General features: G+C 45.4%; 1 protein-coding gene across 4 annotated transcripts in view; it reads right to left on the reverse strand.

Moving 5' to 3' along the window:
- Nucleotides 1-18,460, reverse strand: part of MTERF4 (mitochondrial transcription termination factor 4) — a 119,665-nt gene that overhangs the window by 92,216 nt on the left and 8,989 nt on the right. For 2 of the 4 annotated variants that reach the window (XM_069618851.1, XM_069618850.1), the window contains exon 2: nt 8,572-9,105. In XM_069618851.1, coding sequence (XP_069474952.1) covers nt 8,572-9,076 — 505 coding nt within the window. In that variant the 5' untranslated portion in view covers nt 9,077-9,105. Of the gene's footprint in view, nt 1-8,560; nt 9,106-18,460 lie in introns of all 4 variants that reach the window. The other 2 variants (XM_069618849.1, XM_069618848.1) reach the window with 1 other exon arrangement.

Below are 18,460 nucleotides of genomic sequence, written 5' to 3' on the forward strand. Positions count from 1 at the left end.
ATAGGATTTCTGAGCGTGTCCCCTCCGGCTGCCTCAGGTAGAACATTGTGGTTGTGTTGTGTGCGAGAACCTGCACCACCCAGCCCTTGATACTGCCCTCAACTCTAGGACGTTGATATGTAGTGAGGTTTCCGCAGGTAACCACAGGCCTTTGACTTGGAACTGGTCCAGATGAGCATCCTATTTGTGAGGTGTCGGTCACGATAGTGTATAGGAAGTCCGGTTCCACCAGGGGCATGCCCCGTTTGATGTTGTAGGGGCAAGTTCACCACTCTAAGGCATCTGGAGGCCTGGAGATTCCAACCAGGAGCGCTGGGTCTGGGACCATTTGGATGAGAGGAATTTCTGTGCCGGGCGCATGTGAAGGCGATAGTTTGGAATAAGAGGGATGCAAGACGACATAGTGCTGAGGAAAGACATCTAAGAGCGTATTGTGATCAATTTGTTCGGTGTAAATGAACCCACTAGGGCTAAGAGCTTTCCTATTCTTTTTTCCAAGGGATTGTGGGTTGTCCGGAATTGTGCTCCCAGAAAGACCAAAGTTTTTGAGGGAGTCAAGCAGGATTTGCTGTAGTTGATGGTGAAGCCCAGATGCTGTAGTAGGAGCGTTGTGCTGTTGAGACTCCAACATCTGTTGGTAAACTGTTCCCCGGACCAACCAGTCGTCCAAGTACGGGTAAACATGACTGCCCTTTCTCCGGAGGAACGCTGCTACGGGAGCCAGACACTTGGTGAAAGGTTTGGCAGCTGATTTTAAGTAAAAGGGGAGAACCCACAACTGGAAATGGCTGTTGCCCACAGCGAACCAGAGGAATTTTCGGTGCTTTGGGTGAATTGGTATGTGAAAATCTGCATCCTCGAGATCTACAGACGCCAAGAACTCATTGGGCTGCACTGTTCTTATCACATCTTGCAACGTTAGCATCCTGAATTTTTGTGTTCTTATGTTTTTGTTCAGCACCCGCAGGTCTAGGATCGGGCGCCACTTCCAGTTTGGTTTCTTTATCACAGAAAATCTGGAATATGTGCCTTTTCCTGAGAAGGGAACCCTCTCGATGGCCTTTTTTTTTTTTTTAAACATGAGACGTTCCTCTCGTCGTATGATGTGAAGGCGAGACAGATGTTTTTATGGGAGGAATGGGAAATTGTGGACGTTAGAACTCCAACAAGTGGCCGTACTGGATAGAATCTAGCACCCATCTGTCTGTGGATATTGAACGTCACACGCTGAGGTGGAACGCCACCTTCCCTCCTATCCGACTATCCCTGTGGTAGTCATTGTTGTGCCTTATTTTGACTGCCTCGTTGGGAGGAGGAAGATCCCAGTCCTTTGAACATGGTAGTCCTGGTTGCGTTGGGCAGCTTGGTACGCTTGTAACCTTGGAAATAGTATGCAGATTTGTTGTATCCCTTGTTGTCACGAGAACCTGAAAATCTGAGTTTCCCCGAGGCTCCACGAAACAAACGAAAGAGGCGAAAAGATTTTCTGCTTTGCACAGTCGTAAGTGTCCTTGCTGTGTCCGAATCCACTTTCATGGCCTTTAAAGCTTTGTCTCTTTTCCCCACAAAGATTCTCACCCTCACATGGCATGTCCACTACCTTGTACTGTACTTCCTAGCTGACATCCGTGCAACAAAGCCAAGCTTGGTGCCCGAGAACCACCCCATTGTTAATTTGTTTAAAGCCAGTTTCAGCTAAGTCTACGGCAATATTTATGTTGTGGTTCGATGCCTCTTCCCCTCTAGCACCAAAAGCATAGCCTCTTTCTTCTGCTGTTCTGGCAGGTGGTCCAATAGCGGGGCTAACCAATGCCACATTTCGTGGTCGTACCTTGCGACAATGGCCAAAGAGTTCACAGCTTTCAGAGTCGTCGCTCCTATGGTAAGAACTTTCTTTCCAAAGTCTAACTTGCGATTATCATTGTCCGGGGGAGTGGCAATCTTGTGTTGGGTGCGTGCTTTCCTCTTAGCTGCAGCTGACACAACAGACTCTGGCGTTGGTTGTGATGTTAACCACTTGGGTGGATTCTGGAGCTTTAAATTATTTCTCCAAGCAACCTTTGACTGCTGGTTCCATAAATGGGTGTTGAGGCCCCCTGCCATACATGATCCAGGCTTGGAATTGAAAAGACAGCCTTTCTCCTCCCCTCCCCCCCATATGATAGAATGAGAAGCAATCTTTTTCTTCTTCCGTAATAAGGCCAAATTCCTGGCAGGCCTTAGCCATCATGGAATGGAATGCTCCCATGTCATCTGGGGGATGGTTGAGCTGGACTACTCGGCGCATCCGGGTCTGGGTCTGTGTCCCAAGTCTCCACTCTTCTTGGAGAAGAGGAGACGGTGGAAAGGCTGTCCTGTGGAGCAATGTCCTGGTCCGAGTCAACCAGTTCTCCTTCCTACTCTCTGCGTTGAGGACTAAATGTTCTAGGGGACGGGGGAGGAGGTCTAGCCGGGATAGCCTTCTAGTGCGAGCGCCCTGGTCTCAGTGAATCAGAAGTATCCTTCTGTCAAGGTGCAATCTGTGGGCTTTCCGACGGTGGGACTATTGGAGCCTGAGGCAGAGAAAGCCTAGCATCCAGCTGTCCGAGACGAGACTGCAGAGTGGAGAGTACCTGCATGGACAGTAATGATTGGGAATTTATGAGAGGATAATGTGATGGGACAACACCCATGTCCATTGATGTAGATGGTAAGGAGGGTGTTTGAGTTGTCCGCTGCAGACACAAGACAGATGGATCTGGGAAAGGTGGTGGTGAACCTCCTTCCTCAGGATCTTAAGGAGGGGCCTCAAAATACAATGTCATTTCATGTTGTAGAATCTCCTCAGGTAATATGGTTGAGGACCTTTGTAAAAGAGGTTCATCCGCCGGTGCAGTTGTCTGCATTAATCTGACCTTGGGAGACAGAACTTCTGTTTCCAATTCCGGGTGGTCCAGCCCAGTAGAGGAAGTACGTGTCACCGGGGATTTTTTCTTTGTCGTCGAGGTGGGTGTCGGAGTGGTCGTCAACGGGACGGTAGTCGACAGGATGGTCATCGATCGAATCAATCGTCATCGATGCAGTTGCCGAAAGGAATCGAGACTTTGATGGAGGCAATGCTGTTGAAGTTGTCGTCGTCACACAACGTCGTCGATGGAGAAGGTGACGGTTTGGATGACGACTTGGATTCCATGTGATGTTATGTGGACTTGTGGCTGGACGAGGACCTATGGGACCCCGATGACGAGTGATGTTTATTGCCAGTCGAAGAAGACTTCATTGCCGATGAAGATTAGGACGTTGGCCTCGATTTCTCTGTCGACAAAGATTTTGGGGCGTGACCCCTTCTCCCTTGCTCCCTCCAAGCCTAATGTGGAAGCACTCTGAGACGGGTGCTTAGGGAGAACCTGCAATGCTTCACCACTCGACAGAGGCCTTTTCAGAGGTAGTGAATGCTTGGCCTTATCTTGACTGGAAGATGACCTATTCTCACCTGTCCTCTGTTTCTTTGTCAGCAGTTCCTCAGATCTTGATCTTTGCCGTGATGGTAGCCTCTTGTCAGAGGGAGTGGTAGCCCTCCCACTGCGTGAATAGCTGACCTCCGATGCCGGGTATGCTCCCTCATTTAACCAACAGATTAGCCGTCTATTTCTGTCCCTATGGGTTTTTTGTGTGACCCCTTGGCAGACATTGCATTCCTCAGCCGAATGATTTGGGTCCAAACAATAAAGCCACTCCGAGTGCCTGTCTCCCTCGTATACATTCTTGAGGCTGCAGGTCCCACAAAGCCTGAACAAGGATTTCTTCAAACCCGAAGATTCCATAACAGGGCCGGAAACAAGCTTTTTCAACATTGAAAGACTAGTAACAGCAAATGTTGAAGTGAAGAAATGCTTTCTTAAATAAAGAAGAATTCTCGCAGGAGAGAACGCAAGGTAATCCCAACGGTTTGGAAGGCGGCTAAAATCTGAGGGGAAGTTGCGGGGGAGGAGCTATACACTCAACATCCCACTGGTCCTGCCCAAAGCACCCATAACAACGTTGATGGGACACTCAAGGTGTCAAAGTTTTTTCCATAGGAAAACAACTATATTAAAGTTACTGGGTTTCCCAGCCTGATGACAGGGAATATCCACAGCATGTCAATCCATGAAAGAAACACTAGCGGAAAGATCGTGGATGGTTCTTCCTCGCCTGATACGTGCGGATCAAAATGGGTTTATGCTTGGGAGGCCGACACATTTTAACCTGCACAGGCTTTTTGGAGCAGTGACAATAGCAGAATTCTTGCCACTTGACTCGAATGTAAACTTGCCACTGGACTTTTGCCGAGTGGGTAAAATATAACAGGGGCTTACAGACATTACATCATACTTAGGAATGACATCTTCCTATATTTTAGCAATCCTGAAGTCGGTACAGTGGGCAATTGAGATGCTTGGCAGATTATTCAGCGAACTAAAAGTAAATTGGGACAAAATCAGTCCATTACGTACTTATGGGCAGTGGTAAATACAAATTGGGAAGTACATGCGCCCTTTAATAGATTGACATCCAAGTAACTAAATTCAAGGATGAGTTTTTAAAATTGAACTGGGATCCGCTGGTAACAAGATTCTTGGCAGATGTTAAGAAATGGGGTAACTTGCCTTTAACACTAATCAGGAGAGTGGCTCTCTTAAGAATGATCGCTCTCCCCAAGTTTCTCTATGTACTACATACAAGCTCCCACTGTAGAGTTTGATAAGATAGATGGAAGGATGAGAAACTACAGTGACTAGGATCGTGCTACATACATTAACCAACCCAATTTAGGAAGTGGGACTTAAGCTCCCAGGAGTATGAAAATATTTGTTTTCAATGCAAATGGTGGTAGTGAAAGATTGACTTTCTCTGGAAGAGGCAGATACATCTATAAAGTTAGAGAGATGGAGAATGAGGCGGTTAATGCCATGTCATGTTCTTCCTGAGAAGACATACCCAAATGTATTTCCCCCTGTAGGAAAACTAGCAATTAAAAGTATGCCAAAGTCTGCTTGATAAAACAGGAGTGGGTGGGGGTTGGAGTGGTGGGGCGATCAACCCTTATGGGGCAAAAAACTCTTGCCGGAATTGCATAGAAGTAGGGTAATGAGGAGATAGACTGAAAAAGGAGCGAGAAAGTTGGGTGACATGATTTGACAGAAAGGAAACAATAACATTAACATTACACTGGCACTGTGTGGGGCATGCCATGGGATGATCGGACGATGTGTACAGGGTGTGTGAAAAGGTGGCAATGTGGCACAGTAACACACACAAGACATCACCCATACAACAGCAGGTAGGTTACTTACAGAGATCAGATCTGTCAACGTGCAGACAAACAAAAACGACAGGATATCCTTCGCACAGGACAGTACTATGGACCCCAACCGAGCAGACCTCGCCCTCGCACTCACGCGCAGGGTACATCATGCCCCCACATACAGGACATATCCACACAAACACACAATCCCTGCAGTTGGACATGGTGACTGGCACATGCTTGGTCGATGATGGTTTTATTTTAAGGCACACAATGTGAAACAGTCACAAACTGTAGCTGTTTATACAGAGGAGAACTTAATTTATTCTCGGCTCATAAAATAACAGTAATGAGCTGGAGGGGACTTTTTCCCTTGGATGATAAAACACCACACCAATGACCTGGAAAACAAAAGACAAATACCTTGTTTCAATTGCCAACAAATGTATTTTCCTCTTCATAAACCCATTATGAACGTGCATATCGAGCCCACAAAATAACGGTGTTTCATATAGTCGGGAGAACAGCGTGGGTGGCCACAAATAAGCATCATTGTGGCAAGAATACAATACAATTAAAGCATCAAAATATGCCTGTGCATGTTCTTATATAAAAGGCCAATGGTATTAATTGTAATATTGCTATTCATCTCAATGCTACCATTTATCAACTTAGAAAGATCAAGGGCCGAGTAGGGCCTGCAGAGACTTTGAACCGGTCACCTGCAAGTTAAGCAGGTATGTCAAGCAATCCCTTTGAGCTAACTGGCTGCCAAACTGTTCCCAATAGGTTATAGCATTAGAGTGCACCTGTGGGCTTTGTCAAAGATGCATCTCACTTCAACCAAACAGTTGGAAAGTAAAGATTCAGGCATCCCTGCCTACCGAAGTCCGCTGGACTAGCAAGAGCAAAAAAGGGACAAGAGGGCAGGACTCGCAAGGTCAAAGGGGCCAAAAAGGCAGGACCTGTGAGGGTAAAGGGGGCAGGGCCCTGACGTGAAAAGGGCAAGGGAGGGGGACCCACAAGGCAAAACGGGGCCAAGAGGGCAGGATCAGCAAGGAAAAAGGGGCAAGATGGCAGGACTCCCAAGGGAAAAGGGGACAAGAGGGCAGGACCTGCAAGGGCAAAGGGTGGGCAAGAGGGCAGGACCTGCAAGGGCAAAGGGGGACAAAAGGTTAGGACCTACAAGTGCAATGGAGAAAAAGGGGCCTGTCCAGTTGCCCTCGCACTGCCTCTGGGCTCCCCAGCACTTAAGGGTCTGTATCTGCAACCCTACAGTCCCTTCATTATGCACTTATGAGCCACCCGCTGGCTGCACTTGTGAGATAACTGCACTTCCCCTTCCCCTCTCCCCTGGCACTTCACTTCCCTCTTCCCTTCACTTGCGCGATATGAATGACATAAGGCCTAGTAACATCGTTATTTTGTCCTCCCTTGTCTTGTCACGCCTAGAAGCACTTGTGTACAGGCGCATTATAAATGCCCTATCATTGTGTCTGTGTGGCAAAGAAGCTCCTCGGCAATAACAGGAACGATCAGGTAAGTTTTATTTGTCTTTATTGTAGCCTGCTTCATACATTGCCACAAGTAAGAGAGAAGAGCACGACTCAAACCCCACCCGGCAGGCGAAATCCTCCAACTGTCCCCAACCGTCACCTTCCACGTTCCAGACACGCACGAGAGCCCAGCAGCAAGACATTCACTTCCACTCACGTGCCCAATTACCCTTCCTCATCTGCACGCGACTCTAACCCACAAGACACAGTCTGCATCGTGATTACGGCCTGTTGGATGACTTGTAGCAGGAACATCCCATTGCTTTCTTGCCCTATCGGCTGGTTCATACACATTGCTTTCAAGATGGGAAGAAGGTCGAGGAGTTGCTTCCTTCAAAGCAATGTGACTCTGTTCTGCGCCTGGCTGGACAGTGGGGAATTATGAGGGCGTCAGTTTCCTTAACTAGGAGAAACCCTTATGAAGCGGCGATGTTTTTACTCACAATGTGTACTTGCAGTTTCTGTACCATTATTTCCAGTTAATGTTGGGATATGGGAAATTACAACAATCATTATGAAGTCTTTGTTACGTGTTCGTGAGATACTGTAGGAAAAATGCTAATACTGCTAGATGGGATTTAGAAGAACAAAAAGTGACTATAGTGAAACGCAAATACTGATGAGGTGTATGTTTGGAGTAATCCATAGTGGGCCTACAACTATAGGTTTGTAAAAGTTATAATACGCTTCAAATACCCACCAAATGTGTGCATATATTTAACGATTTGATGCAGGATGAAGCAGTGTTGAACGGGATGTTAAAGTGCTCTGTTTGCGGCCATTTTGGTTAATCGGTGTGGGTTTATTTTAAATGGATGCTACATGGGTCTAAGTGCTGCCATGTTAGTAGCAGGTTAATTGGTATTTTATGCGAGTATGAGCAATTTTCTTCTGCCACGAGCAGCAGTTTCATGGCCTTTTGGTAAGGGGCCAATACATGGTTGTCTGCCATGAGCAGGTGCGTGTGGTCTTTGAGCCATTCAGTGTCATTTTTTTCTTTTTAATTTAGAAGTGATTAAATGCATGTAGCACAATGGTGTGGTAAATTGCGTTTGGCCTAAAATATTTCTGCACCCAAAAAAACTTTCTCCATCGCATGCATGCAATTCTTTTTGAACACATGGACATGGGAGTGATCAACCCATGTCTGTTTGTGTGTCATAACGTCCTCCTCCTTCAGCAGTTAAAAAACATGAAACCGAACGTATGTCGCTTTTCTTTCTTTTGCAGGCTTTTTTGTGTGTTCTTTGGGAGATGTTTGGTTTGCTGAAGTCCATCATTAGTGTGTTGGCAGCAGGTGCGAGTTTAAGTTTTAGAGATGTTGTGTCTCACTAGTGTGACAAAATTCCGGTTGGAGATTTGGTTGTGCTAAGCTTTTGAGGAAGAGGGACGTCTAGTATCCCACTTGCAATGGCACAGATGATGGCATGTAGAGCAATACAGTGAACCCGGGATTCGCTCAAGGTTCCAAGAGTGTTGGTTGGGCATTCAGGACGGGAGCGGTTCTGTTTACCATTCTCATCTATAACCTGCATCTCAAAAGTACATTTCCTTTTCCACTTACCTGCTGTAGCGTGGTTCTTGCATCCTCACCATTTCCTGTGCAGAGCACTACAACCACCAACTAAAAAACAGGGATCTGATAGAAATTGGTAGACTGGACACTATGTACAAAATCAATGCTTGCATGTTTCACTGGTTTCAATACTAGCATGCCTGTGCTTTCCTAGTTTCTTACATGGGCCATACCTTCTCCTAGTCCAATCCTCCTTAGGTACTCTGTTCTGTCCTTCAGCTGCTCTGCTGGCACCTTCTGCAGTTCTGGGCTCTTCTGCAGGACTTTAAGCACAGTGCCGGGATTCAGTCCCAACAAGATGAGCGCAGACACAACCGTAAGGCTTTGCCTGAGCCCTGGAGAGACTGCTGCCTGCAAACCTAGGAGCTGCGTGATCTGGGCTTCACAAAACCCCATGTCCAAGAGCGATGCCACCATTCCATCTGGCTTGGGGCTCTGCTCATCCCTGGTGTGCTGTGGCTGCCGAGAGAAGGACAAACTGGCAGAAACCAGGGCATCGGGTTTCTGCTGAAGGCATACTTTGTCATCTCCAGCACCATTTTGGGACATTGCTTTGCTACAGTTCCAAGGTCCTGTGCACATCCTCTGCCAACTTTCCAGCCGAAAACACACGTGCTTGAACCTCCCACTGAGATATGGGGTGCATGGCTGCAAAAATCCATAAAAGGCAATATGCATGGTTCGGAGATTCGATTTCCACCGACGACCTAAGGGAAACAGAATTCAAAATATTACATTTCTCATTAAATTACTAAAGTTCCACTGAATTTCTGCAACTACCTTCGTCTCGATCCACCTATTTTCCCACTTTGCACTTCAAATGTGCCAAGCGTTTGCCTTTTGTGAAGTTCTGCCATGTCACCATTCACTCTTGTGGCATCAGAAGTCCATCTCAATAACACACTCTGGTGGCGCTTCATTTTCAGCTCTACTCGTAACGCTGCAGTAGCCATTGCAAGATAGACCACTGCATTCCTTACAATATACAATCTGCAATGCTACATATAATTTCATATAATGGGGTCTGCCTTACAATGCACGCATGATTTTGCAGCCTTTTCCCCTGGAGATGGTTCCCACTTTGCAGGGCCACTGCAGATGTACTGCTCAAGGAATACAATTCTTACCACCACGGAAAGTGCTCTACTCTGAAGATGAAAGGATGGAAAGCCAGGACCACCCAAGAGAGAAGATGAGCAGTCTTCGATTGCTCGCTCTCATTCAAAACATACTTCACCAAAAAGACCCAAGCAACATGCTACAAGCTTGCATTCCTCTACCCGGAGTATCCGAACAGTTGTCTTCGCCTAGTCATCTCCAACCAGTCAGTGCAGTCCCAGACGCCACCTCTGAAAGCAGCCAAGCACAATGGAGCACAACCCATTTACAGGTAGAGCAAAATCTGACCCAAACACGCACATCCTTAAGGAGACTCACGGCCTACGGCTTCAGGTCTGCATAATGTTCAAAACAGCTAGCATCACCTGTAAAGCTGTCAAAACAAAACCACCTCTCTACCTGGCAAAGAGATTCACCATCTCCAGGTGTGAGCAGATCATCAGAAACCATTAACAGGCTAGAAACAAAGCTGCAAGAGTGAAAAACCAGGAAAGATTTTCCTGCTATGCACGTCCCTGGAAAAAGGTACCCAAGCAGGCAACATACCTGCCCTCAATTGTACACTTCAGGGAGTACCTGAACATCCTAGCTTTCAAATAATATCTCATCAATGGCTTCACTAAACCCTAATCTTCCCCTATCTGAAGCTCCACCTCCATGCTGTCCCCCCCAGCCATCCTACTAACTCTGCTACCCCTGCACCCTACTTGTAATACCCTGGATGCGTTGCATATGTACAATGCTCCATTGCTCCCAAGCTAACGGCGTGCTTTATAAAGCCTATGCAAAGAAAATAAGCTAGTTGGTGAGGTAATGAAGGCCTGAACGCTGCAAAGGAAAGATGAGACAAGGCAGAAGGTTAAGTAAGGGAATTCAAGAGTTCTGTGTAAGAATCGCTTGTCCAACCTGTGTTGGCAAAAGCTGTGAAAGCGCCTGAAGTCAGTATTTGGAGGAACATAGTGCAAGACCGGGGGAGGAGGGGGGGGGAGAAGATGGGCTTCTCACTGCTACTACGTGTGGGGTAGACCACTCAGCATTGTGACAACAGACCACAATCAAGCTAAAATGCCTTTCTGAAACTTGGCTGCTCCCCTAGGGACCCGCAGGATGGCCACTTTTCCCATGGCTATATAGCTGCAGTTGATTTTGCAGTAGAGAAAATAGTTGTACAATTGCTGATTCTGTTAAGCAAAAAGATGTCCGTCAGCAATTGAGAAGTAAAAAAACACAGACAGTGGAGTGGTTGCCATTGGCCAGTAACGAGGGCAAACTAGCCAATCCAGTTTGTAACTCATTGTGGGTTGTTGAGAAGATAGCAGGGATGATCGCTCTTCAGGTGTTGGCTAAAACAGGGAGGATAGGATTGTTCATGTTCGCTCAGATTATTCCCTGGTGCTTGGGGGGGACCTTTACCTCACTATAGCTAATGCTGCTGTGCAAACTGAAGTTGGATGCAGGAGTAGTAAACATTTATAATGCCCTCGATGAAGGGGCTCCCCACTAGGGATAGCTTTCAGAAACATAGGCCTCTGATGCACTAGTGAGCAATATTCAATCCTGCAAATGTTTACTGAAAGAGGAGACATGGAAGTGTTAGTTTATGCGATCAGATGTGGTGGACAGTTTTCTGGGTGGTGGTTTTAGCACTGTAACCATTTGTCTACTAGTTACATTTTTGATCTCAAGCATTAAAGCGCTCCGACACCATTGTATACTTAACCTAGAGCAAACATGAACGGGTCACTGAGTGTGCAAACTCCAAATTTGGCCGAACATCAGAGTTCAGATTGCAGAGTTCCGATTAGACTCACCTTTGCGTTGAGGGGACAGCGTGACCCCTATTAGGAGGGCAGAATATTATGTTTTAGCTTTTGTATTAAGTGTCAAGACAATTAAAAACCATGCCTCTAAAATGCGCTCGAGAGCCTCCGATGCAGAGGTGGTAACAAGGGTGCCTCGATTTGCATCAAAAGCTCAGTCAAAAAGAGGACATAAGTCCTGGTAGTGTAATTTTGATTTTGAGAGATTGTCTTCTTGTTCTGATTTTTCAGACTTTCAGAGTATACTTGGAGAAAGATGCTTAAGAATCAGAGGCAGCACGCAGTTCAACCACAATGGCCAAAGTCCATGGGATTTGAAGGACTGCTTATTTGATCCTTGACCTCAGCGAGTGCACTTGAGAAACAGTCTGCTTCATTGCTAGTTTGATAGTAATTCACGGTAAATACACTGAATTACTGCCAAACAAGATTAGCGTTACTGCCACTTGGTCCCGTGGTAGTAGGGTGGTGTAAGTCACCATTGTGTATTTTGGACGAATTTCACCGATTTTTTGTAAGTAAAGTGGCAGATTCAACTTTTTGTTGGTGGTAAATCCTCCAATTCAGCAGCAACCCCGTATGACAAGTGTGGTAAAGAAGCAATAACGGAATTACTGACACATTACCGCCATGTTTACCCGCACAGCCATACTTGTAAGGAGCCTATTCTTGTAAATTCATCAGAATGGTGCTCATAGAATAACATTCATCTGTGTATTTAGTTTTGGATCTGAAAAACTCTTGATAAACTCTCCTGCACCACACTTTGTGGAGTGTCCAAGACCCTGCCTGAAGAATGGGTGTTAAGGATCTGAAGACAACAATTAACTGGACATGGAAGGCATGCCAACAGAGTGATGGATGTTCTGGGCTTTCCTTACGAATATTGCCAAGGTGTCAGAGTATGCCCATATCTCCACCATGTACATGGATCCCGAGACAATATGAGGCTGGGTGCAACATTCAGGAATCAGAATTCTGCCATTTGGACTGAATGCTGGAAAAGCTTTATTGCTCAAGATGGACTTCAAAAATAGGGAGACGAGTTGGCCTTTTCTGATCCTGGCCTGTATGTAGTAAGAAAATTAATACATTCGTTACCACTTTTGCTTCCCTCGATAGAGCCCAGCCTATTGTAAAAGGATGCAAGTCTTTACTTCAGCATTCACTTCATCATACATTCACCTCTTCATACCTTTACTACTTCTGTCCATACCTTTACTACTTCTGTCCTTCACTTCTTCTAACATTCGCTCTATAAGGGGGGCTAACCCCTTTTGTCGAATCCGTATTCTTCACAATAGCCCCTCCTCCACCCCAACCCTAACCTTACAGGTAACCTTCCCATGTACATTGCTAGCTTGGCAAGGGGAAGCTGCAGACGACGTAAGGGTAAGAAGCATGAAGTAAAATGTCTGACAAAGTGAATATAGAAGAGGTAAGCGTGGAAGACGTTTTATAGGCAAAGTAAAGGAGGAATACATTGTAAAAAGGATGCTCCTTAAGGAAGGAAGCTTTCCCCTCAGACCAGCTGAGGAATGGCTAGCAGATAGAATTGTACTACCTTTCCTTTTATTCAGCTCCACTCTACCGATCAGTATTCTTATGAAGGTTTTGCTCTTGACAGTCACAGGATCATGGATAAGGCCATGACAGGCACCATAGAAGAGTCCACTCTTCGATGCTTTCTCAGCAAGCTTTTCCTTGTGAAAAATGAAAGGGGCTACTGCACAGCCAATCAAAGGTGAAACAGGCACAGCACGATGGGTATAGCTCCCTAACCTTATATAGTAGGGCAAGCTATATCTTCAGGAGGTGCAGAGGTCAGTAGAAACCCAGACAACGAATGTTTCCAAAATATAAGGATGAAAAATATAGACAGTTAAAGTTAAAAGCGGAGAGCATCAGTCAAGTGCTGTTGGCTGTCTGTCCTGACCGGTGGAGCCACGGGAGCTGCAGGAGGCAGAAATTCGTTTGGACTTTGTATTTTTAGCCAGGTGACAGCGATATAATGTACTACTGAGTACAACCGAGTAACCGTACTATGGATTGTGGATTTGAAAACATTAGATCACCCACTAAAACTTGTTTCTGTTAAATTTTAGTGACAGCAATAGGCTCCTCCCCCTTTAACCCGGAAACAGTATTTAGCCAGCGGCCGCACGCATCGAGCTGAGTGCATCAGTTGAGTGCTGTTGGCCGTTTGTAGGTTGAGGGGGAGTAGGGAGTGAAGTCTGAGTTTGGAAGCAATCTATTAGACCCACCATGATGAAAAGGTAGCATTGCTGGGGGAAACAATCCCCTACTTGAAAACACCAGTGACATTTCGAATGTAGAAATTGGTGCAGGCAACAGTCTGCCAAATGAGACCAGCAGTTGTATTTATCTTCTGAGACATCGGAAAACCTGTATTCCAAAGATGATATCGACTACCTTGTCATCTAATGCCACTAAAATCTCATCTAAAATGAATAAAGGTTATTACAAAAAAAATTATAATAATAATCGGACCTGATGTGCACCTAGAGCAAGTATCGAAGGAGATTACGAAATTTGAACCGGTCTCTGCAATGTGTTGGCTCCAAGCTATTGGAAAGGGTTATGAACCCCAAATCACCTGTTGGCTTGAACGACAAAGAAGGTATAGCCAACGGTCACATTTTGGGAGAAAAAGCACTTGGTGGCGATTCAGAAATGATCTGTGTCAATAAGATAAAAAGATACAGCCGCAGTGGACTTCCAATCCATTGAAATACATGCTTTGTTGCCACATTTGTCCCCTGTTTCCGCATCCCTAAAAGGTTTCGTAAACCCAGGCAATGGCTGTACCTGAGCCACTTGATGCTAATATACTGCAGTGTACCACACAGTGTGACGGATCGGTTGAAAAGTGTGTGGTAATAGACCCCATACCAGCCAATACACGTGTGGGATAGAATTACGTCTGAAGTTAGAGAAACTGAATGTGTAATAGAGAGCGAGTGTAAGATTGTAAATACGCACACTTTGCCCTTAACCTCCGTCCCAGGTCAGACTCCGTCTATACTAACCAGCAATCCTGATGCCCAACTTGTAGCGACATCTAGTTTTAACCATGATACACCTCCTGTCTGAGGCACTCGATCGGATTATAACAATATGTCTGCCAATTTAGATCACGAATCACATCGAACATTTAGTGAAAATATACTAGCCACCTCGGTTGAACACGAACAAACCCTGATCAACAGTAATGTTAGTTCGATAAGTGCAAGGCATAACATAAGCGGTGTCACATAGCAATTTGCTATGCAATTCTGTAGGTTTGCTAATCAAATGGACACTTGTGTAGCAAAGTTAGCTATTTATGTTGCCCTCTTCAATGATCTGATATGGCATTTATAACCCGCCTATACACAAGTGTATCAAGGCGCGACGAGGCAAGGGAGGCGGAACAAAGGGAGGACAGACAACGAACCTACTAGGCCGGTTGTCATTCAGAGCATGGGATGGGGGAAGGGGAAAAGTGCGGGGGGAGGGGACAGGACAGTGCAATACATAGGAATAGAATAATAACAAAAGTAAAAATAATGGCCAGCAGGTGGCAAGTGCAGGCAGGTGTCAAGTGCTGGTAGTGGGACTCTAGGAATACAAAAACTGTTTCAGAGTGCGTGGGTTGCCGGGCAGGCAGTGCGGGAGGGACCTGGGCCCGAGATCAGAGGGTGGCCAGGTAACCAGTGAAGTTGCTGTTTCAACCAGGAGGTCAGCAGGGGAGAAGAGGAGAAAAAGCTGAAGCAAAGAGAAAGGTTTTGAGGTGCTTCCGGAACCGGAGATGGTTCTCCTCAAATTTCAGGGAGGCTGTTCCAGAGGGAGGCCCCAGCCTAAGCCAGAGATCTACAACCAACTTGTTGCTTGGAGAAGCGACTGACCCTGAGGGAGTTGGAGATATTGAGGCCCCAGGCGGCCTTGTGGACAATGCAAAGGGTTTTGAACTTGATCCTCGCAGCCACTGGGAGCCAGTGCAGAGATTTCAGTCCTGGGGAGATACGATCCATGGGCTTGAGGCCAAGGACAAGTCTTGCAGTCCTGTTTTGGATGAGTTGCAGAGGGTGGAGAGTAGAGGCAGGCAGATTTAGAAAGGGGCTGTTGCAATAGTCCAGCCTAGAGAGAACCAGAGCTCTGGAAACAGTGAGCTTCTGGGGGAAGGAGAGGAAAGGAAGAATACCTCTGAAGAGGTGGAGTTATTAGTGACTTCTTAGAGGCGTCAGATGTGCGAGGAGAGAAGGAGAGTGTGGAGTCGAAGATGACCCCAAGGTTTTCAGCCTCACAGGTGGGAGCAGGAGGAGGGCCAATGGAGGCCTGCCTGAGTGTTACAGGAAAGGAGGGAGTGGGTGTGCCGATGAGGAGAATCTCAGTCTTACTGGCATTAAGGCAGAGGTCATTGGCAACACACCACTCCTGGATAGCAGACAGTCGGTGATGAGGGAAGGAGAAGAGGAAGTTGAAGGTAGCCTGAAAATGAACTGAGTGTCATCCGCATAGCACTGAAAGTTGGGGCAGAGAGCGGCAATGCTGTGGGCAAGAAGTGCCAGGTAGAGTTTGAAGAGCCAGGGAGAGAGGTTAGACCCCTGAGGGACACCACAAGTAGAGAAAAAGGTAGCAGAGAGGAAGGGCCCCAGTTGGACCTGGGGGGGGGGGTCGGTCAGAGAGGAAAAAGGTCAGTCAAGCCAGGGCCTGACCAGTGATATCCAAGTTATAAATTCCTGCTCGCCCTGCATTCCTATCTTACCCTCAGTGCCCTCTTCACCCTCTTTTCGCTGTTCACTTCTAATGCAGAGAAAGTGCAGCAGTAATCGTCTCCTCCACTCGTGAGTGCCAAAGGCCTGTGTGGGAGTGCTAGGCAGGAATTTCTTTCCCCTTTCAAATAATTGCAATCCAGAAGTAATCAGGATGATACTTTTATTAAGCCTTCTATATCCTGTCTGGCAAAAAGATGTATGTGTCAACTTTATATTTTTTTTAAAAGATAGTCTTGCAATTCCATTCCTAAAATTTAAGCCGTTTATATAATGCATAATTAGAGTATTGCTACTGTAAAACACTGCATCATCGCCATGTTTTACAGTAATGTTTAGGTAAGTGTATCTAAATGTCAGTGTCAACTATATTTCATTTTGTTGGGAAAGATGCACCATATTGACGAGTCAACACTTTTGAAAATACACATGATCACATCAAATGCTTTTGATGACAAACCGTGTTCTGTAACCTGCAGGTTGCATACATCTTGCACTGGTGCTCAACCCATGAGCGAACCCATATTCCTTGATATTCTATATTATCACCCTGTTGCTTTATACCAGGTACCCTGAAATTGAGATGACCACAAACTACAATATTGCACCTAGTTTGCTCAGTTTTCTGCCTGCTACACAATCCACTCAGTCTCTTTCTTGCCTCTTGCATAATGAATACACAAAGCGAGCTAGATGCTTATGCAAAGTAGTGATCAGTAGTTCCATCCAGTCTGTACATCTACAGATCTACTGCAGTACCAGACACTGTAGTTGGCCTTCAGAGCTTGCTTTGCTTTATGTTTACGATTGTATTATATATTACCTCCTGCGGGAGACAGCTGGCCAAACTGTTTTCAGAGCCTTTTTGATCATATCTATTTATTTGTGTCCATTCATGCAGCTAACCTTCTACATTTCACAGACTCATCTATGGCTCGCAAAGTCTTTTCGTACACCCGCATAGTCGAGTAGATTTTAAAAAGGGCGAGTAGCATTTACAAGAAAAGTTTGAAACTTTATTTTAACATCTTCTTAAGTTTCACTGTGCATGGTTGTCCTCTGCAAGGCAGCAGTGTACCAAACAAAGTGGGTTCGTAGTAACATGCACCATTTGACAGAAATCGCATTTTACATTTGTTGTCCTCCGTTCCTATGGGTCGAGTGCATTTCTCTTAGACTGAATAGGTAAACTAAGTTAACCGACCTGCAGGTCTAGCTGAAATTTAAAGAATTGGCAAGGCCTGAATCCTCTCACTAATGTATGAATTCAGTGGTACGCATAACTGCTGTATTGTTGCTCATGTCATGTCGTGGGTACAAATAACGTCTTGTGACATTAACAATATCAGTACAAAATTGCTAATCAAATGGGTCTGTTTGCTAATCAAAAAACATTTAATTAGCAAACTCTGCTAATCAATTTTTGAAAACTAATTTATGCCTTGAAGTCTCACCTCAAATGTGATGTTTGAAGTTTTTGAAACATTATTAACTTCAGTAGTGTATCAATGTGCAAGATTGGAAAACAAATTAGACGTACAATCTACACTTCTTCACAAAAGCAAAAACCGCCATAGAAAAACTTTAAAAGAACAAATCACAAATACAGACAGTATTGAAAGTAACGTGTGTCACGCTCAGGAAACTACTGATGTGGGAGTTGGTTGTGGAAATGGTGGCAAAATAACTGGAGGTAATACAAACAGAGAAAAAACAAAAACAAAAAAAAATCGCCCCACCCCCCCCCTTAGATATGGTGAACATAAATGTGGCAACTACTGATAGTACATTAACTAGACAAACAAATGTAATATTAAGAAACTTTCACAGGCCGTCATATATGGGCAGTCATTTAAAAGATGTGCCAAGACCTCCTGTGTGATAGAGGATGACTCCAAACTACTAGAAATTGTCAAAACATCTCAGTCCATTAGTACATTGGATTTAAGGAACCAAACCTACAACAAATAAAAAATCTAAAACACGGTCTCAGAACATAGTTCAGCATTTGTGTACAGGTAATATGGTTTCCTCAGACACAGATGCCTTAAGGAGTGGGTAAAAGACACATCTGGTACGCGATATCCATAGCTAAATGTTTGAGGACACTGCAAATACTAATATAGTAGGGTTACAGGGCAGTACACCTGGTAAAACCAACTTGCGTAGAACACAGAAGCAAGCGAAAAAACAAGTAGCAAGTGGGGTTGAAGATTGTGTGCTGAATGAAGTCCAGTGCCTGTTTGTCGCTATCACTGATCTGGCACATAAATAAGCAAATAAGATGATAACCCGAGAGACCACCGCTACACAAACTAGTGAGCCCTGCCAAGCTGTAGCACTTGTGC

The sequence above is a fragment of the Ambystoma mexicanum genome, chromosome 10 (genome assembly GCF_040938575.1).
Source record: "Ambystoma mexicanum isolate Mex_15411 chromosome 10, UKY_AmexF1_1, whole genome shotgun sequence".
Lineage (NCBI taxonomy): Eukaryota > Metazoa > Chordata > Amphibia > Caudata > Ambystomatidae > Ambystoma > Ambystoma mexicanum.